The sequence below is a fragment of the Plecotus auritus genome, assembly GCF_963455305.1.
Source record: "Plecotus auritus genome assembly, chromosome: 3".
Classification (NCBI taxonomy): domain Eukaryota; kingdom Metazoa; phylum Chordata; class Mammalia; order Chiroptera; family Vespertilionidae; genus Plecotus; species Plecotus auritus.
The window spans coordinates 141,256,382-141,281,913 of record NC_137772.1 but is presented as its reverse complement, the minus strand read 5'-3'; the positions used below and the strand labels follow the sequence as shown (position 1 = coordinate 141,281,913).

Sequence of the window (25,532 nt, the reverse complement as noted above, 5' to 3'; positions counted from 1 at the left end):
AAAAGATGGAAGAAGATATAAACAAGTGGAAGAATATATTGTGTTCATGGATTGGTAGAATTAATATCATTAAAATGTCCATACTTCCCAAAGCAATCTATAGATTCAATGAAATTCCTATCAAAATACCAATGGCATATTTCACAGATCTAGAACAAATACTCTAAATATTTTTATGAAAACAAAAAATAGCGACAGCAATCTTGAAAAAGAACAAAGTTGAAGGGATCACAATACCAGATATCAAATTATCCTAAAAAGCCACTGTAATCAAAACAGCCTGGTACCGGAATAAGAAAAGGCATATAGATTAATGGAACAGAACAGAGATCCCAGAAATTGACCTAAGCCATTATGCTCAGTTAATATTTGACAAAGAAGACAAGAGCATACAGTGGAGTAAAGGCAGTCTCTTTCAATAAATGGTGTTTGGAAAACTGGACAGATACATGCAAAAAAAATTAAACTAAACCACCAACTTACACCATATACAATAATAAACTCAACTTGGATAAAAGACTTAAATGTAAGTCATGAAACCATAAAAATCCCAGAAGAAAATGTAAGCAGCAAAATATCAGACATCTCATGTAGCAGAATTTTCACAGATACAATGCATAGGGTAAAAGAAACAAAGGAAAAAATAAACAAATGGGATTACATCAAACTAAAAAGCTTCTGCACAGCAAAAGAAATGAACATCAAAATGAAAAGGGAGCCCACTGTATGGGAAAACATATTTTCCAATGATATATCTGATAACGGGTTAATTTCCAAAATATATAAAGTACTCATACAACTCAAAAAAGGAAGACAAACAACCCAATTAAAAAATAGGCAGAGGACCTGAGAGTAGACACTTCTCTAAAGAGGGCATACAAATGGCCAAGAGACATATAAAAAAGTGTTCAATGTCACTAATTTGTAGATATATGCAAATTAAAATGACAATGAGGTACCATCTCACACCTGCCAGAATGGCTATCATCAACAAATCAACAAATGACAAGTGCTGCCGAGGATGGAGAACAAAAGGAACCCTCGTGCACTGCTGGTGCAACCACTATGGAAAACAGTATGGAGTTTCCTCAAAAAATTAAAAATTTGACCCAATAATTGCACTTTTAGGAATCTATCTGCCGGAAACCTATCATTGTCCCACTAATAGAGAGATGTGGAAAGGGAATCTGGAAGGCTAGTCAACCTTAATTGCTCTAAAAGGTCGGAGCTAATCACTCATTGTTTAGTTGAAATATTGGTAGTTGAAGCAGCCTCCACTTGTTACTCTTATGTAAATTCTTGCTGATTGGCTATTATTGGAATTTCCTGCCTAAAGGATATGGGTGTATCCCATAACCTTAATAAAAGGGATAGCAAGGCCAGAGCGAGTGTAGTCCTCCCCTGAGAGGTGGACTCCCGCCTGGCCCCCAGTATTCCCAAATTAATGCTTTTCTAGTCTCTTCTCATTTGTGTGCGGCCTTCTCCAGAACCCGAACCCTGAACCTGGAACCCTGAACCACGCGGGACGTGAAAAGGATTCCCACACTATCCTAAGAAGCCAGAAACACCAATCAAAAAGAATGCATGCACACCTATGTTCATAGCAGTATTATTTACAATAGCTACGATCTGGAAACAGCCCAAGTGCCCATCAGTAGATGATAGGATAGAAACACTGTGGTACATTTACACCATGGAATATTAAGCATCTGTAAAAAAAGAAGGATCTCTTTCCCTTTGAGACAGCATGGAGGAACCTGGAAAGTATTATGCTAAGCAAAATAAGCCAGTCAGAGAAAGACAAGTATCATGTAATCTCACTTATATGTGGAACCTTGTGAACAAAATAAAGTGACAAACAAAATAGACCCAGAGACATTAAAGCCGGCAACAGACTGACCAATTTCAGAGGGAAGGGATTGGGGGTTGGAAAGAGATTAACCAAAGAACTTATATGCATATATGCATAGCTCATGGACTGATAATAATACGGAGAAGGCCTGGGGAGGGGGTGGAAGTGGGGTAGAGGGGGTCAATGAGGGGAGAAAAGGGGAAATCTGCAATACTTTTCAACAATAAAGATAAATTTTAAAAAATAAAAAAGATGTGTCAGACACTGTTGCCTAACCAAGAGATATTCCAAAGTCATCTGGAATCAGCATAGCATAAACTAATTATGCTGTCATTCTGTCTGCCACTGACAATGATTAAGACTTAGCTCATTAGCCCAATTCTGGCTAATAAGACCTAAATCACAGTCTGCCAGAAGCCTCTGGAAAAAATTTTTTATCAAAAAATAAAAAGTTGTGTGAAAAAATACCCCTCTTCTTCAATGGGCGAAATAGTTCTATCTTCCTTGTATTCCTGTATCTACTTTATAACCACGGTAGGAGATAATATGACCTACCTATAATTAGCTATGGGTTTCTTATTAGATCAGATAATAATCACCCTTAGTGTTTAAATCACCTTTCATCAAGTATTCTAATTACTACTAAATTTTTTTTTCTATTGATATAAATGGGTTGGCAGAGATAAGAAGAAACACATTAGTCCCCTATGAAAATATGAATAATTATGATGGTAATGATAAAAAATGATGCCAACAGCTGACACAAAATGTTCATATGTGCCATGACATTTACAAAATTCTCATATCTGACCATTTTCATATAACTCACGTGTTTCAGAAGACCTCCATGAAAAAGATATTACTATCACAGAATATTTTAGATACTAAACTGACACAGATAAAGTAGAGTGGAAGAGGCAGGAGGGAAGGTTAAATAAAATATGTAAACTTCTTATGTTCTGTTCATTATTAACATGAATATTCTGCAATTATATTTATAAAATGTTGCCAACACTTATACCTTAGATATTCTTTATATAATAAGCTTTGTTGATGACGAATTACTGCAAATTTTCTGTTATACTCTTCAAGAGACTCTTCTAAATCCTTTAACTTATTTTCTTTATATTCTAGTTCCTGAAAATGGGTTTAGAAATAAGAATGTAAAAAACATCAGAATACATTTTAAATCTGAAGGTAGAAATTTATATTCTGGCAAGAGTATAGAAAACTATAGAAAGGAGAACACCATAAGTAGCACAGATCATTTCTACCGGTATGATTATTTTGAATATCTTCATTTAAGGCAGTGGTCGGCAAACTCATTAGTCAACAGAGCCAAATATCAACAGTACAATGATTGAAATTTCTTTTGAGAGCCAAATTTTTTAAACTTAAACTTCTTCTAATGCCACTTCTTCAAAATAGACTCGCTCAGGCCGCGGTATTTTGTGGAAGAGCCACACTCAAGGGGCCAAAGAGCCGCATGTGGCTCGCAAGCTGCAGTTTGCCAACCACTGGTTTAAGGCATATGGAATGAGGCAATATATGTAAAAGAAAAGTACTATAAAACAGGTGAAATTAATTTTATCATACATGATAGTTACAGTAACCACACAAATTATCAGATGCAGTAGTTGTATACTTACCTTTAGTCACTCAGTCCCACATACCCTTTCATGAACATTCTATATAATAAAAGGCTAGTATGCAAATTGTCCCCTTGGGAGTTTGACTGCTCGCTATGACATGAGCTGACCACCAGGGTTCGGTGCAGAATGAAGGAAGGCCCTGGCCAGCAGCCAGAAGCCCCGATCGGCCCTGATTGCCGGCCAGGCCTAGGGACCCTACCCGTGCACGAATTTCATGCACTGGGCCTCTAGTATATATATATATATATATATATATATATATATATATATATATATATATATATATCTACTTGAATTATCCTAATTAATTCTTTTCAAAGATAAAGAAACTGAGACTTAGAAGATTAAGTAACTTACTCAACATTAAAACTCATTAGCAGTACCTTTAGCAACCATTTCCTAAGTATTAATGCTGAGCTTGGTGCCAGGTACCTTAAATATATGTACATGCAACACTGTAGGTCAGGTCTATCTGACTCCTAAGGCCTTGCTACTTCCCTCACTCTGTGCTGTCTTAGGATTGAAGTCCAAGTACCTGTTTTACCACTTTGAAAAAGTTTTTAGATTCCCAATCAGTGCTCTCTCTCTATGCTACCATAGTGCTTCTCAGGTTTTTTAATATAAAGACTAGAGGCCCGGTGCACGAAATTCATGCACAGGTAGGGTCCCTAGGCCTGGCCGGCGATCATGGCTGATTGAGGCCTTCCTTCCCTGGCTACCAGCCAGGGCCTACATTAAAAGTAATGTATAATGCTTATAAAGTGATGTTCTAAGTAGTTAAGGTTGTTGCTCCCTAACTAAGATAGCATAAAAATTCCAATATCCAGAAAAAGATTCATTAATGTAATTTCCAAATATAAAAATAAGAATTTGATAATCTTAACTCAAGTATATTCAGAAATGAATTATCTAGGAAAGGGAAACAGAAGTGCTTATAATAAAAAACATATTCTCACTTATTTTGAACTCATTTTTGTAATTATGCTGTAATGTATGTAATGTTATGGGTAGTCACACTTGAAATGAAATAATGAAAAGCATCCTTCGTGAGGCTATTCATAATAACCAAGATATAGATGGCAAAACTGAGAAACAGAGGGCAAGCAGTCCACAATCTAATTTGCTGATGGATTAACTAACACTTTACAGAGTAAATGAAAAAAAGAAATAAAAGAGAACTTAGTTTTCTTCTTCTTGCAGTTAAAAAAAAGGAGTAATTTTAACCATCATACTAAAAAGACTTTATTCACTTCAATTGCTTTTCTAATCAGCAAAAAACGAAAGTGCTCACGTTAGCCATGGCCTGACGGCTCATTTGGTTGGAGCATTGTCCCATTCATCAAAAAGTTGTGGGTTCGTTTTTCAGTCAGGGCACAAACCTATGTTAAGTGTTTGATCCCAGGTCGGGGTGCATATGGGAGGCAATCAATCGATGTCTCTCTCTGTGTGTCTCTGTGTATGTGTCTCTCTCTTTTTCTCTCTCTTCCTTCCTCTCTTTTAAAAAACATATCCTTAGGTGAGGATAAAAAAAAATCCTGTCTAATAAAAGAATAATATGCAAATTGTCCATCACTCCAACACACAAGATGGCTGCCCCCATGTGGTCAAAGATCCTGCCCCCATGTGGACACAAGATGGCCACCACAAGATGGCCAGCAGGGGAGGACAGTTGGGAGGGACCAGGCTGCAAGGGAGGGCAGTTGTGAGCAATCAGGACAAGAGGGGAGAGCAGTTGGGGGGGACCAGGCCTGCAAGGGAGGGCAGTTGGGGGCAATCAAGCCTGCAGGGGAGGGCAGTTAGGGGTGACCAGGCCGGCAGAGGAAGGAAGTTGGGGGGTACCAGACTGGTAGGGGAGAGCAGTTGGGAGGGACCAGGCTTTCAGGGGAGGGCAGTTAGGGGTGACCAGGCCAGCAGGGGAGGGCAGTTAGGGGCAACCAGGCTGGCGGGGGAGCAGTTAGGCATCAATCAGGCTGGCAGGGGAGTGGTTAGGGGGTGATCAGGCTGGCAGGCAGAAGCGGTTAGGGGCAATCAGGAAGGCAGGCAGGCAAGCAGTTGGGAGCCAGCAGTCCTGGATTGTGAGAGGGATGTCCGACTGCCCATTTAGGCCCGATCCCTCTCTGGAATCCCAGAGAGGGATCGGGCCTAAACGGGCAGTCGGACATCCCTCGAGGGGTCCCAGATTGGAGAGGGTGCAGGCTGGGATGAGGGACACACACCCCCGTGTACGAATTTTATGCACCAGGCCTCTAGTAATAAAATAAATACATAAATAAAAGTGCTCATTTCATTTATACATTACTAGTTTAGAGCAGCTATATATTATTCCAACTGTCAATCATATATTTCATATGAATGATATCCAGTGAACAAGGTATGTCAGTATGCTTCTCATGCAGATAAATGGAATTAATTTTATCCATAACGTTCCATCTAACATCAAAATCCATTAAAATATATCTCTGTTAATATGTTAAGAACTCAAAAAATATGTGAAGACTAAATTGAAAAACATACTATCAATTGTTACTCATATATAAAAATTTCAGTACCTGTAAAATATGTATTAAATATTCATTCAGAGAATTAATAATATTGGCACTAGATGGTGCTATTCCATCAGGTAAGTCTACCCCTTTAAAAACAACATTTGATCCTTCTGATTTCCGTAAAAGACTGGTTTCTTTTTCAAGATGATCAATCTGGAAACAAAGAGTTCAGGAATGAGAATCACATCTCTTATACCCAAAGGAAGACAACTTTAAAAGCAGTAACTGAATATTTTTTAAAAGTAGACATATAAATGCCCTGCCAGGAATTAAACCATAATTTAATTTCCACTTAAAAATGCCTTAGTATACTAGTACACTTAGAATTTTTTTATTTTGTTATAAGACACTTATTTTTCCACATAATTTTATAAGAAAAACCCAAACAGGTGTTTTCTTAATGATGAAAGAATTAATTCAAGGGGCATTTTCTAATAAAGTAGTCATTTTTTTAAAAATTAAAAGTTTCATATTATACCTATGTTCAGTGCTTAACATTATATTTTATTTGATAAAATTCTCACCTTTAAATTTGCTTTTGCCAACTGCTGAGAATAATTTATAGCCTCCTTCCGAGCTTCCCTGAGCTCCTGTCTTAATTCTTCATTCCTCCCAGTAAATTGGTCAACTTGGGTTTTCAAATGGAGATTGGCATCAAAGATTCCTTCTGCATTCTTTGATTCCATTGCCTAATAGATTTAGGTTATATTTAAGAAATGTGAAGAAAAACGTTAAAATCATAGTTTAAAAATCTACTTTTAAATAAAATTCGTATTTAAGCATTTTACTATTCCTATTGCCATGTATAATAACAAAATAAGCCAAATCTATTTCTTATTAACGAATTTAAATTTATAAAACTATTTTAACTTACAACAGTATTACCAAGTTTAATAACTACTTTATTATAAAAATTAGCAACCATCTAGCTAACCTTAGTAGACTGGTAGACTAGTAAATCAACGGAATAGGAACAGGATGACAAGGGTTCATATCTTAACCAATCTCTTATTAGCTTGGCAAGTAACTTAAATTCTTTATACTTTAGTTTCCTTATCTCTAAAGAAGAGTAAATAATATTAGCTCTGTCAACTTCACAATGTTGAAGTCAAAATGAGATACACAAGAAAATACTTTGAAACTATGGAGTACCTAAATTTAAAGCATGAGCAAAGAAATGAAAGTTACTACATCCAATTAAGTGAATATTCCATTGCTTTCTCTCCACAGTTGAAGCACACATGGTAACACAGGCAAAGTATGATAACATAGTATTATTCAAAAGTGCTAGATAAACAAAAGTAATATGTCAAAAAATTAGAATATCAAAGCGCCTTCATTGTCCTAATTCTCCAACAATCATAAATCCATATACACAAGTACATAATACATAATGTATATGAATACATTAGGACTTTAAAAGAACTATATGGAAGAAACCTGTTAAATGCAAAGCAAAGCTTCAGAAATAAAGGTTGAAGACAAAGTGGTAGAATGAATAAAACCAAATGTAATCTCATACTCAGGAAGGTGAACTGGTGTTGAACTCTGGGCAACAGATTTATAAAAGGAAGCTTTTACCCTAAGAGCTCAGAGCAGGACATGTAAAGTAACAAGATATACTAATTCAAGGGATACCAGGAAGACAGAAATAGGCAGAAGGGGATTTCTGACAGACAACAAAGTAGTCTAGTTAGTTCTGTTGCTAAGAAATAGCACCATGCCATCTACATGGTCTTTTGGTAAAATAATACTAAATTACATAGTGACTCAGGGCACTGAAAAAAAACACACAAAAAACTATAACAACAGAAAGTGAACTGAAGTGCATAAACCAGAATTATCTGATCTCAAGATTCTGAAGATTTCTTACAGGAAGTATTATTAGGTTATTTGTGAGTTTTAGACAGGGATATATTTCAGGAAAAAAGAATGACAACCCAGAATAAATGCAGATAAAAACCTAGGGAAGCAGTGGCCATAGGAAGGCCAGGGACTATGAACTAAAATAGAAGTAAAAATGTCCTAGTCTATTCATTTACTAAATAGTTTCCTTCGGAGAATAAAATTTGATCTGAGATATAATATTAGTAGTGGGCAGCATAATAGACAAAAGATAGAATCATTTTAGACATTCAAAATAGCAGAGGCAAAAGAAAAGTCAGAATGGTTAACAGAAGGAATCAAATTGTTCTCATAAATTATGTCAAATGGTTTTCCTGCCTCGGGAAGTTTTTATCATCTATTTCTCTCTCCTAATAATATAGTGTCATTAAAAAAAAAAGTATTCAACTATTGAATGGTCATCATTTAAAAAAAAATTCAATGAATAATGAGATGTTTTTATATTTAAATCAACCACAAATTTAGGAAACAACATAAATGTGGTCAGATTACATAAATAACATATTAAAAATCTAAATATAAAATGCATATTTTACTAAAGTTTATCTAATATCATTAATACTGTGAAACTTTTTAAGTCCTTATATGGTAAATATAAATAGAATATTATTTGATGGCTAAAATATTTCCTGTAGCAATGCTTAATTCTTTATATATTTAAAATATTCTTACTACATTCTATTACACTTCTAGTTTTGTGGTATAAGATCCTTACAGACCTACCCTCCCACATTTAACAATACAAAAACGATTACTTCAAGGTTCTAGAAAATAAACAAAAGCAAACAGATTTTGGAGAGGACTTGTTACTTTAAAAAGGGGAACAGCCAGGAGTGATTTGCCATTTTTAAAGCTTTCCTCTGAGGGCAGCCTGCAGTTGCAGTGACCTGTCAACTTTCTGGCCTAGAAAACCAGAGGTCAGAGCCAGCCCAAAGCCACAGGAAAGGGAGAGGGGAATCCCAGAAAGAAAAAGCTAGCAAAAGGGATTTTCAATTTCTGTTTAAAAACTATGTCAGGTCTAAGGCTGACCATTGAGGCAGAAGAATGGAGATGACAGAAGAAAGTATCAGTGAACATAAAGAAAAAGCAATAGCAATTACACAACTGGGAGAAGAAAAAATAACAAATTAGGAAAAAAATGAACCAGCTTCAGGGACCTCTGGACATCAAAAGGTCTAAAATGTTTCACTGGGGCTCTGGCTGGTGTGGCTCAGTTGGTGGGAGTGTCGTCCCAAAAACCAAAAAGTGACGGGTTCTATTTCCAGTCAGGGCACATACCCAGGCTGAGGTGAGGTGAGGGTTCGATCCTTGGTCCGGGCACATTCAGGAGGTAGCCAATCGATGTTTCTTTGTTTCTCTCTCCCTTCCTCTCTAAAATAATTTTTTTTTAAATTAAAGAACACACTCTCTCTTATAAAAAATATAAAATGTTTCACTGGAATTCCAGAGAGAATGGAACAGAAAAAAGTAATTAAAGACATTACCGGTAGAAAACTTCCTAATTGTGGTGAATAACATAAGTAAACAGATTCAAGAAGCTCAGCAAACGCCAAACAAGATACATATACATATATACAAATGTGTGTGCACACACACTCAGGCACATTATAGTCAAACTGGTAAAAAACAAATATAAAGAGAAAGTTTTGAAAGCAGCCTGAGAAAAGAAATACACATTACATACAGGGAACAATGACTCAACTGACAGCAAATGTCTTATCAGAAACTATATAGACTAGTAAAACAGTGAACAATATCATTAAAGTTGACGAAACAACAAAATGAAACCATTAATATAAAAACATAACTTAAAAAAAAAAAAAACATAACTTACATTAACTAGTCTTTCAAGACTAGGAATTATTAGAGATGTTTCTCCTCCATTAACATCAGGATCTTTCTGCATTTCCTTAATAGCTTGCAATATTTCTTTCATACCTCCTTCAAGTTGTTTATTTTCTTCAACTAATTCTTTTACTATAATGACATATGTTTCTCATTGAATGAATAAATTTTACACCATTTGCACTATTCTATATCGATGACAAATAGTTCACATATGGTAAAAATAACTCATTTGTAAAATGCAAATAAATATACAAAAGAAGTTCAACTATAAATCCAATGTGTGAATTAGTTGAGCTGAATGATATACCTATTGAAATTATATGCATATACATATCTCATAGTTCACGAAATAAATCATAAGCATATTTTGCCTTCACTTCATTAAATTTTTTAAAAATTTGTTTACTTTCATTAGAGAATAAAACAGAAAAATTATACTTATTTATAATCACAAAAATATTCAGACTAAGAACATTCTCCGACTATGAATATAGCAGAGCAAACCAAATGGACGAAAGAGAGAAACTAACGTCCCAGGGGTCCTCAAACTTTTTTTTTTTTAATATATTTTATTGATTTTTTACAGAGAGGAAGGGAAAGGGAGAGAGAGCTAGAAACATCGATGAGAGAGAAACATCGATCAGCTGCCTCCTGCACACCCCCCACTGGGGATGCGCCCGCAACCAAGGTACATGCCCTTGACTGGAATCGAACCTGGGACCATCCAGTCCGCAGGCCGACGCTCTATCCACTGAGCCAAACCAGCTAGGGCGGTCCTCAAACTTTTTAAACTGGGGTCCAGTTCACTGTCCCTCAGACCCTTGGAGGGCCGGACTATAGTTAAAAAAAAAAAAAACTATGAACAAATTCCTATGCGCTCTGTGGGCCCGGGAGGAGTCAGCTGCTAAGCAGGACAGGCAGTGGCACCCGGTGGGCCGGATAAATGTCCTCGGCGGGCTGCATGTGGCCCACGGGCCGTAGTTTGAGGACCCCTGGGAGGTAATTAAGGCTAAAACAGATTAAAAACAGAGTGTATTAAAGTCCTTTCAGATCCATGATTTTCAGTATAAGATAAATAAGTAAAGAAAAATAAGAGATAATAGTAACTTACATTTACTCTGAAATTTGACTATTATTGTTTTACTTCTTTCTAAATCTCTTTCTTTTTCAATTAGTTCTCTTGAAAGAAATTCACTCTGAACAAAACATAAATGAAATTATTTTGTTTTTTTTACAAAATATCACAATAGTTTAGTTCTGAACTTTTAACAAAGTTTGATTAATTGAGGTTTAACACACCAAATACAAGTTATAGAGACATAATAGCAGTCAAAAAAATAAAATCTAAATGATGAAACAGATGGTGATCCTCTTCCCATCTTCTCCCTCCCCCGCCACCCATACCCATGGCAAAAAGCAAACGGATATAATGAAGGTTTTTGTCTTTAGTACCGCCATCATCTGTTTTAATATTCACACTACCTGTTCTGCCTGGCTTCTATGACGTTCAAGCTCTAGTTCTGCATTTCTACTCTGTGCTTCCTTGATCAATAAATCCTGTGCTATGACTTCATTCTAAAGAAATATTCAATAAGTTAGGCAAGTTGATGAGTTCATATCAAATGTACTGCATTTTTAGATTTAAAAAAATAGAATGTGCATAAATTAATGCTAATGTTCAAACATTAAAAAATCTTATTGTAATTATTACCTATAGAACTTTGTTAGAAAAGAAATTTAAAAAAAAAAGAGTTAATAAAAAAGAAATCCCAGGAATGCAATTTGGAGGAAAGCTCACCTGAGATCTAAGAAATACTAGTTCTCTCCATAGCTGTTCTGTAACATTTTCAACTGGATCTACCTGAGATAATTCTGATTGTGCATTAACAGGCACAGGATCTGGAAGATTAACTTCAAGTTTACTTTTCAAAATCTCTGCCTGTAAGGGTACTTCACTTTTTCTTATATCTTCTTTCAAACTATCAGCACATTTTATTTGGGCATGAACCCGCTCATCTTCTGATGCTGCTACTTGTGATTTATCCATGTCAGCTTTATTATCATGAATTTGTGGACAAAATATTGCAGATTTTTGCCTAAGTGATAATTTCCACATTAAGTCTGACGCTGTTGATAAGGCTTGTAAAGACAAATTGCTTTCTTGTGTGAAACTTGTCTTCTCAGGTGCTTGATGGCTTTCTGACACTTTCTTCAGAGAGTCATCAGAAGAAGAATATAGGAAGTTGTTTATTTCTTCATGACTCTCCCTACTAAAGGCACCGACTAATGATTGTAGATTTCCTAATGATTGTAGACATGGTGCTTTAAAAATCTCCCTTATTGTAATAGTTTCTGGAGATGTATTGTCATTTACTTGTGTAGATGAAGAATGTCTAGTTAAAGAGACAAAAGGATCCAATTCACTTGCTACACTATGGCGAATTTCAGATAACATTCTTGGTAATGATCCTACAGTCAGGTTCTCTTCTGACTCTTTCTGGTAAGATTCTGGAATACTGATTGATGCTCTCCTACGCAGCAGCTCTACTTTATCTGAACTCCTAATCTGTATTCAGAATAAATAATGTCTCATTAATCAACCTCTGAAATCAATGGATTATTTAAATAAGAAAACATTTTTTAATTTAACAACCATAAAAAATAGCAATGTCTAAAGTGAAATAATAGGGCAGAAATGAAAGAACTGACCATTTTCTCTGTCATAGCATATACTGTTTACCTTTGAATGTGCTGCATTCATATTTTCAAGGCTCATGAAATCAAATTTTCTTTCTCCCATTCTATTTTCTTGAGAAACGCTTTCTGTTAGGTTCAGGTCCACAACTGTTAACCCTACATATAAAAAATATAACAAATTAGACATAAAAATAACTCTCCTATTATTTTAATACTTTGATTCTTTAAAACCAGAATCAAGTTTTAAATAAAAAATGATGGAATAATTACTTCTAAAATCCCTGAAAAATATGTAGCCTATACAACCTTCTCATTTAACTCACTTTTAACAAGATATTAATATGAGAAACTAATATATACTGTATCCTCTCTATCATTCCTATTCGTTTTATATATAGTTAAAAGACACATATAAAGAAAGTAGACAAAAATCTTGAATAATGAGAAAACTGGTTAATATACTAATAAATTATGAATTTTTGCCCTTCTAGAAGATTTTTGATGTACTATAGGAACTAAAATGCTTTAAAAAAATGTATTACTCATAGGTATTTATGAACTTAATTAAACACAAATTTCTTTTCTATGGTCTTCAACAACTGTAAGATACTTAACCAATTGTTCTCTTTATATCATGTAAGATAAACAAACAAAAAATACTAATTTTTACTCAGTAAAACATTATACAGTAAATAATAATGTCTAAAAAAGTTTTCAATACATAACTCTCTTAAGAAAAGATAAAATATTATCAGTAACATATATTAACATAAAAATTACTAAGTTTTATCATTACTAATCACAACTTACTGGCATTGTCTACAAATTAATACAGATTGTACTGTAAATTTTTCAGAAGTTCATGATACTGAAAGTTTGTTTTTTATTCACTTGTTTTATTGTTTTTTGTTTTATTTGTTTACCAGTTCCAGATTTAGGACTGAACCCAATGACACTCATTTATATAATCTTCATCAGGCCATTATTTTCATTTACTAAACTTGTGGCAGAACCACAGTATTAGAGATATGACATTTCTAACATACAGAAAATTTCAGATCCAGACGATTCATTTTCCAATGATTCTTTTAAAGGTTTGGAATAACTGAGTATACCTGAAGTTGCAGTTCTTTTTCCTTTTTCTTGAGCCATTTGGCGGATTTTTTTTTTCAGGTCAAGTCGTTCTTCCTCTAAACTTTCAATCTATAAAGTAAAAATGATTAATATTTTTCTTTAGTTCAACCAGAAAAATAACCAATTGACTATTGCACTTGCCTCTTTCAAAAGAATCTGGTTTTCGGCTCTATACTGATGCTGTTTTAAACTTTTGCTATTTCTAAATTCAGTTAAATCAATCATTGTCTTCGGTTCAAGGCCTAAAATAGAAAGTAATGTGATTAAAATCTTATCAACATTCAAATGAACTACAAAAAGTTTATATAGCAGCTAGTTATCATCAAGCAACTGGTTATAATTTATTAAGTCAGCATCACTACAGAATAGGGTATATTTTGTGCAATAACTTTCCTGATGTTTGAACTATAACCCTCCAAGTTTAAATTTTGTCACAATTATTAATGAAAATCCTGACAAAAAAATATTTGGGATCTATCTTCTCCATGTTTGCCTGTCACAGAAGTACTATAAATGTAGTAATTAAGAACATAAGTCATAGGGATAAAACTGTATAATTATATACATTTTGGCTTGTTGTCAGGGATATATTAAAATTAACCCAAATAAAGAGTTAGTGCAGTGCCTGGCACAGAGTAGTCATTATTGAATATCAATATCAAGAATTTTGGCTGCTCTGCCTGTGGAGTAGCCACTCTCTATCTAACACACTCTCTTTCATTTTAAAGTCTAAAAAAAGGAAAGAATATTATCATGATTAGTCTGGTGCTTCCATTGTGCATGTATCATAACTTTCTATTACTTAAGCAGCTATGTTCTGAAAACCAGATATTAAGATTGTCTCAAATAATTATAACCAAGTTTTGCAGCCTTTACAGCACAGAAAATCTGCTGTTTTTGACTGCTATCTGGATGGCTCAGTCACCTTTAGGAACTTCCAGATCGACGTTGGCTGCCATGTGATAAGCCATCTATCAGAAATGTAACTGGAGATCCTAGCATGACTCTGGGTCCTAGTCAGACACATTTTTACAGATAAATCATCTGTATAAAACACTTATTTTTTCCTTCCTCTAGATAACAGTTTTTACAGATGGTCATGTTAATTCTAAGAAAGCATTAACGGGTATTTACCAAATAAATAAAATCATTATTTAGATCTTTATTTTCATTTTAAAGTAGCAATTTAGATTAGAATGGCCAAACATTAAAACTGGTAATATTCACTAATAAGGTGTTTATTGAAATCAATATATAACTTCTCAAGCCATATTTATTACTTCTTAGAATCAATAGCAACCTTAAAATACTCAACCAAAGAAAAACTTAAGCAGTCTAAATTATAAAAGTCAAGTACTTAAAAGTCTTAAGAAGGTTTAAACAGTATAGTATTTCTAAATGTCCTCAAGAATTCTTATGAAACAAAGGCATCTTACAAACTGACATGGGTCACATAGACATTACTTCGATTGAAAAAAATTAAAGGGTTAACTTCTAATATGTGGTATTAACTTAGCAGACTTTTATTTTTAGACCAGCAGTTATTACTGAGGAGATCCTGGCCTGCACAGAGCAGTGCTCCAGTCCTGCCCGCTGCCATCCCAGCCCCGCCAAATCCCCAATCCCACATCAGTCAAAGTAGCTCCACTTTTATTTGTTTTAAACATTTTTATAAAAGAATGTATTTCAAAAAAATACAGTCAACTATTTAAAAATAATAAACAATCAAAAAGGAAAACTGAAAATGACTTGACAATTAGGATTGAGTAAAAGACATATCTTAGATGACTCACCCACACGCTCTCTAAGTGCCTCATTTTCATCGAGGAAATCATTGATCTTCATCTCAAGTTTATTGACTTCCTTTGTCAATCCTTCAATCTCTCGATCTCTTATTTTAATTTGGTTTTTACAATTCTTTATTTCAATAACAGCATCTTCTAAGCCATATACTCCCTAAAAAAATACCCAATCTAATTTAAATATAACATGATATATCTGGAATAGATTATTAAACTCATGAATTTATTTTCTTAGTAAGTCTGTGGGAAAGTGCACATATACCTAAGGTCTGCATCACTAAACTGTGTTTTTTATTGTGCTTTAAAAAAAAAAAAAAAGGCCAATAATGATGACAGAAAATGGAAGAGTTGAAACTTCTCAATACAGCACCCTAATAGCAAAGTGACTCAGAATATTACATGTAAAAGGCTTCACAAAATATAGAAAATAAATAGTAAGGGTCAATCGGCAATACCATTACAATATGTAAAAATCATTTCTTGCCTGACTTAGTGGTAATCAGATTTTAAAATATATATATAAAAAAAAAAAGTACAAAGTCAGGCTGTGTTAGCACGGTAGGCAATAAAACAGTCCCTGTTATAACTTTTATCAAACTAACCAGGTGTCAAATCTACAAGGTGGCATACTGACACAGATTACAAAGAACCTAATCCTGATGCCTCACCAAAGCTGATTATCTGGCAAATGGTTTGAAAACAATTCTCCTGCCAAAAAGTAAATGCTACGCAAAAGTTTAAATAGTTTAATATAAATTAATTAGGATAATCTTTATCATAAGATATTTCTGGAGTGCTTTTAAATGGTATGCAGTAAATGGCACAGAACAGTCTAACTGTGTCAAGAAAAACTCTAAACTCCTTGACTGACAAGATAAGAATACATACAGATTCATAATCTTTTAATCGCTTCAGAGTCTCAACTAGTTCTTTATCCTTTTCCTTAGCGTCAGCCTCAGCCAGTTCAGCTGTTCTCTCAGCCTCTTTAGTCTTTTCTTCTAAAATTTGAACCTTAGATTGCATTTTCATATAATGAGTCTGTTGAGAAAGTGTTGAAGCACCTACAAGATAAAAGTGAAAATCATAAATGATTTGAATTGATTACTCATTCCTTTAAATCACTGATTCCAATATGGGTGCAAAAAAAGTGATATATCACTAAAAAAGGCCTTTTAATATCACAATTTCTTATTTATAAAATAAAGCTCTAATTTGGTTGTATTAATAAAACTAAAAAAGTAAAGTGCAATAAAATCCCAGCTGTAGGGGTATGGATTATAAAAGATTGTAAAACACTGTTTTACAAAGAATGATCACTATGCAAAGACTGCTAACATTTTTCTAAGAGTTAACCTCTCTTTTGTCCACTGTAATAAACTATGGAATTTTAGCTGGACATATGACCACTTGAAATAAACACAAAATTTCTACTTACACTCCAGCAGCTTTGTGCAGTCCATGTGACTAATGCGGTACAGATAGAAAAGCCACGTGCACATTTTAAGAAATGGTGTGTTTTTTTTTAGGATTTACTGTCCTAAATCCTAGAGCCTCCCCTCCCTGCCTTTACAGTCTCTAGGTCACTCTTTCCTCTTATAGACCTTGTGTGTTAGCCTCAGGAAGACGGTGAAGAGCCACTCCCACTCATCCCAGCCCCACTCATCCCAGTCAGCTGAGCATCTGCCCCAGTCTTCCACCACTGTCCCTCGCATTTCCTGGTCTTCCACACCCAGCTATGGAGAAGTGGGCCCCTAGGGCAGAGCTCCCACGGCCTCGCTAGAAGTGCAGACTGAGGCTCAGAGAAGTGGGGTAAGTGCCCGAGGGGCACCTGGGGCAGACTGGGCTGTTGTGGTAGCTGCATGGTCAGGCTGCCCACTTCACACACTGTCCTGCAAGTCCTGGAGTGGCTCCGGTCTGATAGGAGGAGGCGGGCACTAGGGACGGAGTTCGTGGTCTCTTTTTTCTCTCCCTCCATCCCTCGATCCTGCTGCCTGGGGAGGACGTGTCTGGAGGGGTTGACGGGTGTCAGGGGCACTGTGCCTCTGGAGCAGTGCCTGGGGAATGACAGAATTTGGGCGGATGGCCCGGCTTCCCAATGCAAACTGCAGCTCAGCCCCACCTGCTTGCAATTTTTCATAGACTCAATGGCCTGTTTCTCTTTTTGTCTGTCCAAGTTGACTACCCCCTGGTGGTCAGTGCGAATTCGTGCATGGGTGGGATCCCTTGGCCTGGCTGGCGATCAGGGCCGATCAGGGCCATCTCACCCGGTCTCCATCGGGGCGGACGGCTGGGAGGACGGATAGTGGCAGGTTGGCTGGCCAGTCCCAATCAGGGCCATTGGGGCAGGGGAAGGGACTGCGGGAGGTTGGCCGGCCATGGGAAGTTGGCTGTGGGAGTGCACTGACCATCAGAGGGCAGCTCCTGCATTGAGCGTCTGCCCCATGGTGGTCAGTGCACGTCATAGTGACTGGTCAACTGGTCATTCAGTCGACTGGTGGTAACGGTCACTTAGGCTTTTATATATATAGAATAGAGGCCTGGTGCATGAATTCATGCACGGGTGGGATCTGGCCGGCCCACCCCGATCAGGGCTGATCGTGCCAGCCGGGTGGAGGGGCTGCAGGCAGTTGGCCGGCTGGCCCCGCCCCCAATTGGGGTGGGGGTGCCAATCAAGGGTGGGGCCGGCCAGGGGGAGGAACTGTGGTTGGTTGGCTGGCTGGTCCCGCTCCCTGGTCGAACTCCCGGTTGAGGGGACAATTTGCATATTAGCTTTTATTATACAGGATTATTGCAATAGTTTTATAATAGGTCTCCCTGATTCTGTCCTTACCCCTCCTATACTCTATGGCAGACACAGCATAAATCAAATTATATCACTTATGTCTTCAGAAACTTTCTTTGCTGTCCCTTCTCACTTAAAGTAAAAGCCAAAGTCTTTACAATGAACTTTAAGGCTCCATATGATATGACTCCTGGCTACATTTCTGATTTCTTCACCAACTACTGCCCACTTGCTCACTCTGGTCCAGTCACAAAAGCTTGTTGTTCCTCAAGCATACATGGTACACTCCTGCTTCAGTGCCTCTGCACTTATTCCCACTGTTTAGGGGACATTTACATAGCTCACTTCCTTACTCCCTTTAAGTTTTTGTTCAGATATCCCCAACCACACCACCAACCACTATCACCATTCTATCACTGACAGTTACATACACACACATAGGCTCACCCATTAGCTCTCCTTTGTGCCTATTTCTTTTAACTTCAGGATTATAATAAATATAACATAAACTTATTATTAACAGTTTGCATTAATGTGCTCTGATATATTTATAGTATGTAGTACTGTGGAAGTATAAGACCACTGATGTTTTAAGGGCTTACATTGAGAGTATTGAATGTGTTAAACAAGGTAGTATGGCCCAGGATAAGAAGAATATGATAAGACATTAAGTTGGGTAAGATTAATTCAAATGTTGACAAGTCAAATTACGGCTGAAAACTATGAGCAATGCTGCTACATTGATCAAAACTTTATTGTTTTCCATTCTATATTAATTATTAAAAGGGGTTTAAATAAAGAAAATCAATTATATCATCATTTTCATTTCTTTCATTCAGCCAACCTAGTAATAAAGGTTAATGTGATTTTCATCAGAGAAAAAGTATAGAAAATATCTGCATGATTTACGAATTTAAACACTAGTAGGATATGTAAAGTAGTTAATATCCCATACAATTTTTTGAAAATATAATAAAATTCATATAGAGAAAAAGCAATAATATATCTATTGACATGACATGCTTTTATTTTTTAAAAATATTTTAAAATGTGACGGTATATACAATAATGATATACTTATATAATATTAAATTACCTTTGTTTCTTTGGAGCTCATTTTTCAAATCTTCAATAATAAACGTATTTTTTTCCATTTCTTTTGTATATTGTTCTACTTGCTCAGTGAGCATCTTAATATGACTGTCTCGTTCTTGTATACCCTATAAAGTATTTTTTAATATTACATATTATCTTTTCATCAATATTAACATACATTTTTAAAGTAAGAAAAAAAGTAGGTCTTGCCCAGCCAGTGGGCTCAGTGGTTGAGTGTTGACCCATGAACCAAGAAGTCACCAGATTGATTCCCCATCATGGCACATGCCCGGGTTGAGGGCTCAATCCCCAGTAGGAGCATGTGTGCAATAGGCAGCTTATCCATGTTTCTATTTCTCTCCCTCTCCCTTCCTCTCTCTCTAAAAGTCAATAAAACATATTTTTAAATAGAAATTATTTTTTAAGAAAAGGTAGGTCTTGTTTTTTTATTAAGACTAGAATATATTTTTTGTGGGTTAATATATGCCTTTTACTATCTTATATATCTCAATTGCACTATACAACATTAAGTAAAATGCTGTCACTCTAATACATAAAGATGATTTAATGGCTAAGACTCCAGCAAATAGGAATTATAGAACTCTAATATTTGTAGCTTCTTAGCGTTCCTTTTATGTTACTTTTTCCCATCATCCACCCAATTCCATCTTTTTTACCATTTTGTATGTTTGTGTTTAGCCCTGTGCATCCTCACTTACTTAACTTAGCTTTTACCTCTGCAGTACTCAAAATCATTGTCCCTTGAAATTGTTATTCACCAAATACTTCCAAAATTTCCTTCTCTTTTAAATTATGACTATAGAGCACTGAAAATGAAATTGTAACTTCTTTCTCTATGTATTTGTACTAAAACTGAAATCCTTATGTAGTACAGTCTCAACCACATTTTTAGCCTATTTCACATTGTATAGGATATTTCAGCACTAAAATACAATATAATAAACTTTAATAACAGAGTATTAAGATGTTTTAAACTTCTAAAAGCTTTTAATAGTTTCATATTAAATAATTCCCAAATCAAAACAATGAATATATTATCTGCATCAATGCAGAAAAATACACAAAATAATTACATTCCCAACTCAAAACTTAATTCTAATTTTTTTGTGGGACTGGATGGTATAAGAAACTTCAAGAGACTTTATTATATATCTAATAGTGCAAGCCACTGTATTAGGCACTGGTGATATAATAAGACAGTACAAGGTTTCACTGCCAACTTTAATAAAACTGGTTGTTAAACCAAATTTTGAGAAGGTTTTACCTGTTGTAGAGCCATAACGTTACTTTTATCAGCATCAAGCTGGGCATTTTTCAGTTTCTCCCTCAGGTTATGTAACATTTGCTGATATTCAATAATTTCATCATCTTTAGAAGACAAAATTAACTGGAAATAAATGAAAATAGGATAGGTTACATAAGAGAAAAATTAATAAACCATTCCTCAATTATGATACTCTTATACCATTGGGAGATTTAAAAACAATACAGGAAATAAAATTCTTTGAAGTGAAAAAGTATCAACAACTATTGAGTAATCATTGTTCCTTTTGTGTGTACAACTTGAATTTCAAATAGGAAATGATTCAAAAATATATACTGTGATTTTTGCTATTCTAGGAATTGATTCTCTAAACAATCTCAAACTTTCAAAACCCATTCCTAAAACAAGAAGTTAAAAATACTTGCATGTATTACAAAAAGTTTTGTACAACTAATCTTTTTTTTAAAATATAATTTTGTTGATTTCAGAGAGGAAGGGAGAGGGAGAGAGAGATAGAAGCATTAATGATGAGAATCACTAATTGGCTGCCTCCTGCATGCCCACACTGGGTATCGAGCCTGCAACCTGGGCATGGGCCCTGACCGGGAATCGACTGTGACCTGCTGGTTCATAGGTAGACACTCAACCACTGAGCCATACCAGCCAGGCAGTATAACTAATCTTTATGAAGAAAACATTAAAGTGCCACTGAGAAGCATAAAATATCTTGAATGAATGAAAAGTATCTTATAGTGCTGTATGAAAGGAGAGGTTAGCCCTCCCCTTGACAATGATGGAAAAGATGCTCGGGCATGATAACATGTATAGGGTTAAGGCCATGGTCGGCAAATTCCGGCTCGCGAGCCACATGCGGCTCTTTGGCCCCTTGAGTGTGGCTCTTCCACAAAATACCACGGACAGGGCAAGTCGATTTTGAAGAAGTGGCATTAGAAGAAGTTTAAATTTAAAAAATTTGGCTCTCAAAAAAATTTCAATCGTTGTACTGTTGATATTTGGTTCTGTTGACTAATGAGTTTGCCGGCCACTGGGTTAAGGCATTGACACCTACTTCACAGCAGCTAACCTTTGTTTTTTAATACTGTATTGCATATTTGAAAATAGCTAGGGGAATGGATCTTGAAAGTTTTAATCACACAAAAAAAAATTGTGACGGATGTTAACTGAACTTATTGCAGTGATGATCATTTTCCTATATATACAAACTAGAGGCCCAGTGCATGAAAATTCATGCACTAGAGGGGGGGGTCCCTCAGCCTGGCCTGACCCCTCTCACAGTCCAGGAGGTGACCCCGCGATCAGGGGAAGGTGATGCCCCATCACACCTCTGCTGCTGCCACTGCCAGCAGCGCAAGCCAGCAGCGCAAGCCATGGCTGGCCCTGGTTACCTGAACCTCAGGTGTCCCCGGGCAGCTGGGCAGCCGCCATATGAGGCTTGCCTGTGCTTCAGGCCAGCCCTGGGCGGCTGCGGGGCTGAGGGGAGTGGGGAACTCTGGAGGCAAGCATGGAGCGGCCCGGGCCTGGCCTTGCCGCATGCCTGCCACCCTGGAGGGGCTGAGGGGTCTGGGCGCCACCATCTTGTGGCTGTGGACACTGCCATCTTTGAGGGCGGGGCAGCCAATAAGTTCCCTCCTTATTGGCTGTGGGTACTGCCAACTTTGAGGGTATGGTAGTAAATTAGCATATTCCCTTTTTATTGGCTGTGGGCACCACCATCTTTGAGGGCAGGGCAGTCAATTAGCATATTCCCTCCTTATTGACTATAGGCGCTGCCATCTTTGAGGGTGGGGCAGTCAATTAGTATATTCCCTCCTTATTGGCTGTGGGCATTGCCATCTTTGTGATGGTGTGAGGGTCAATTAGCATATTCCCTCTTTATTAGACAGAATATGAAATCATTACACTGTGCACTTGAAATAATGTTATGTCAATTACACCTCAATTAATAAAAAAAGAAAGGAATCTTGTGTTCTTTGCTAGTAGGACCAAATATCAACAACAATCTATAAATTAATTTATAAGCTGAATACACCATATCTAATAAAAGAGCAATATGCAAATTAACCAACACTCCACTACACCCACAAGCCACGCCCACCAGCCAATCAGGAGCGACTATGCAAATTAACCCAACCAAGATGGTTGCAGTCACAGAGCGAGCAGGAGACTTGGGTTTCCCCAGCAATGGAGGAAGTCAAGCTTTCCATACACCCTGGCAGGCCCAGGCCTCCACTTAAGGCAGGGGTTCTCAACCTTTCTAATGCTGCGACCTTTTAATACAGTTCCTCATGTTGTGGTGACCCCCAACCATAAAATTATTTTCGTTGCTACTTCATAACTGTAATTTTGCTACTGTTATGAATCGTAATGTAAATATCTGTGTTTTCCGATGGTCTTAGGCGACTCTGCTAGCGGTTCTCAACCTGTGGGTCACGACCCACAGGTTGAGAACTGCTGCTGTAGAGCCTAAGACCATTGGAAAACACAGATATTTAAATTATATTACCAATGAAAATAACTTTATGGTTGGGGGTCACCACAACATGAAGAACTGTATTAAAGGGTCGCGGCATTAGAAAGGTTGAGAACCACTGACTTAATGCTACAAAGTTTCAATTATAGAAGATAAATAAATCCCAACAAAAATGGCTGTGGCCACGGAGCAAGCAGGAGGCTTGGCTCCACTCAAGGCTACAAAGTTTCAATTATAGAATATAAATAAACCCCAGATACCAGGGCCTCTGCTTGGGTCACCAGGGGCGTGGCTGGCCTGCAAACCACCACAAGCCCCTCACCCAGGCCACCCCACGCCCCAAGGGAACCCCTAGCCTGATCCGGGACACCCTTCAGGGCAAACCAGCTGGCACCCACCTGTGCACCAGGCCTCTATCCTATCTAATCCTATCTAATAAAAGAGTAATATGCAAATTGACCATCACTCCAACACACAAGATGGCTGCCCCCATGCGGTCAAAGATGATTGCCCCCATGTGGACACAAGATGGCCACCACAAGATGGCCAGCAGGGGAGGGCAGTTGGGAGGGACCAGGTCTGCAAGGGAGGGCAATTGTGGGCAATCAGGCCAGCAGGGAAGTGCAGTTGGGAGGGACCAGGCCTGCAAAGGAGGGCAGTTGGGGGCGATCAAGCCTGCAGGGGAGGGCAGATAGGGGTGACCAGGCCGGCAGAGGAGGGAAGTTGGGGGCAACCGGGCCTGCAGGGAAAGGCAGTTGCGGGGGACCCAGGCCTGCCAGGGAGAACAGTTGGGGTGGACCAGGCCTTCAGGGGAGGGCAATTAGGGGCAAACAGGCTGGCAGGGGAGCAGTTAGGCATCAATCAGGCTGGCACGGGAGTGGTTAGGGGGTGATCAGGCTGGCAGGCAGAAGCAGTTAGGGGCAATCAGGAAGGCAGGCAGGCAAGCCATTGGGAGACAGCAGTCCTGGATTGTGAGAGGGATGTCCGAGTGCCCGTTTAGACCCGATCCTACTGGGATCGGGCCTAAATGGGCAGTCTCGAGGGTTCCCAGATTGGAGAGGGTGCAGGCTGGGCTGAGGGACACCCCCCCATGCACAAATTTCCTGCACCGGGCCTCTAGTACACAATAAAATAATATTTTTTAAAATTATTTCTAGCCTAGCCAGTTTGGCTCAATGAATAGAGCATTGGCCTGCAGACTGAAAGGTCCAAATTTGATTCTGGTCAAGGGCACATACTCCAGTTGAAGGTTCAATCCCTGGCCCCAGTTGGGGTGTGTGCAGGAAGCAACCAATGAATGTGTCTCTCTCACATCAATGTTTCTCTCTTTATGTCTCTCCCCATCCTTTCCACTTTCTCTAAAAATCAATGGAAAAATATTCTTGGGTGAGGAATAACCAAAAAATATATATGTGTATATATTTTTCTTCTAAAATTTGTATTAAAAAACAGACTTATAAGGAAGAGTCTAAAAATAAAAAATTAGAACAGCTTTTTGCAAATATTTACACATAACAATAATTAAAACAAGTATACATGGTTAAAAATAGATCAACCGATATAAAAAAGAGAGTACTAAAATAACTTCAAATTCAACTGTTGTAATAAAAATGGAACTACATTTTAGTACGAGAATGATAAAATATTCAATAAATGATGTTAGGACAATACTAGCTCTAGTGCATACATATCTCATTTTTTATACCAAAATGAATTACATATACTTCAAAGATCTAAATGTAAAAAAATGAAACTAGAAGATACAAGAAAATATGAGGAAATAATTTTATATTTAGAATCCTTTCTAATTATGATACAATGGCCAAAAGCCATAAAATATACCACTATATAATACATAAAAAATATTTCAAAGCAAAAAAATACCGTAAGCCAAACCACAAATGACAAACTGAAAGAATATAGTTGCAATGTGTATCACAATTATGCTTGTATCAATTTATTCTACATATATACATTCTCAAAATAATGAATATACAAAGATATTTCATTAAAATAGTTTCCAACAGCAAAAATTGGAAACCTCCTAAATATTACACAAAGAAATATTACACAGTCATTAAAAAGAACAATGCAATATTATATGCACTGATAAAATGTTTCTTAAAAGATACTAAGCAGCCTGGCCTGTGTTGCTCAGTGGTTGAGTGTGGAACCAAGAACCAGGAGGTCACAGTTCAATTCTCAGTTCAGGCACATGCCTGGGTTGTGGGCTTGATCCCTGCTGGGGGGTGTGCAGCCAGTCAATGATCCTCTCTCATCATTAATGTTTTTCTTTCTCTCTCCCTCTCCCTTCCTCTTTCTGAAATCAATTAAAAAAAACAACAACACATTTTAAAAATCTATTTATAAAATTTAAAAAAATTACTAAGCAAGAAGATAGATACTAAGAGGGTGGGCTAGAGTCAATGGGGAAAAATTAGAT

The 25,532-nt window shown here is 36.9% G+C and overlaps 1 protein-coding gene across 6 annotated transcripts in view; it reads right to left on the bottom strand.

Annotated features, from left to right (window-relative positions):
* Positions 1-25,532, bottom strand: part of CEP290 (centrosomal protein 290) — a 122,602-nt gene that overhangs the window by 76,310 nt on the left and 20,760 nt on the right. For all 6 annotated transcript variants that reach the window (XR_013960144.1, XM_080660528.1, XM_080660530.1 and 3 more), the window contains 12 exons: positions 20,599-20,721; positions 19,315-19,438; positions 16,325-16,497; positions 15,428-15,590; positions 13,776-13,876; positions 13,616-13,703; positions 12,544-12,656; positions 10,915-10,999; positions 9,790-9,932; positions 6,575-6,739; positions 6,054-6,203; positions 2,874-2,989 (listed from right to left, as the gene is read on the bottom strand). Coding sequence is in view for 5 of the 6 variants with exons in the window: in XM_080660528.1 (XP_080516654.1) it covers positions 2,874-2,989; positions 6,054-6,203; positions 6,575-6,739; positions 9,790-9,932; positions 10,915-10,999; positions 12,544-12,656; positions 13,616-13,703; positions 13,776-13,876; positions 15,428-15,590; positions 16,325-16,497; positions 19,315-19,438; positions 20,599-20,721 (1,544 nt within the window). In the remaining variant the exon portion in view is untranslated. The remainder of the gene's footprint in view (positions 1-2,873; positions 2,990-6,053; positions 6,204-6,574; positions 6,740-9,789; positions 9,933-10,914; positions 11,000-12,543; positions 12,657-13,615; positions 13,704-13,775; positions 13,877-15,427; positions 15,591-16,324; positions 16,498-19,314; positions 19,439-20,598; positions 20,722-25,532) is intronic.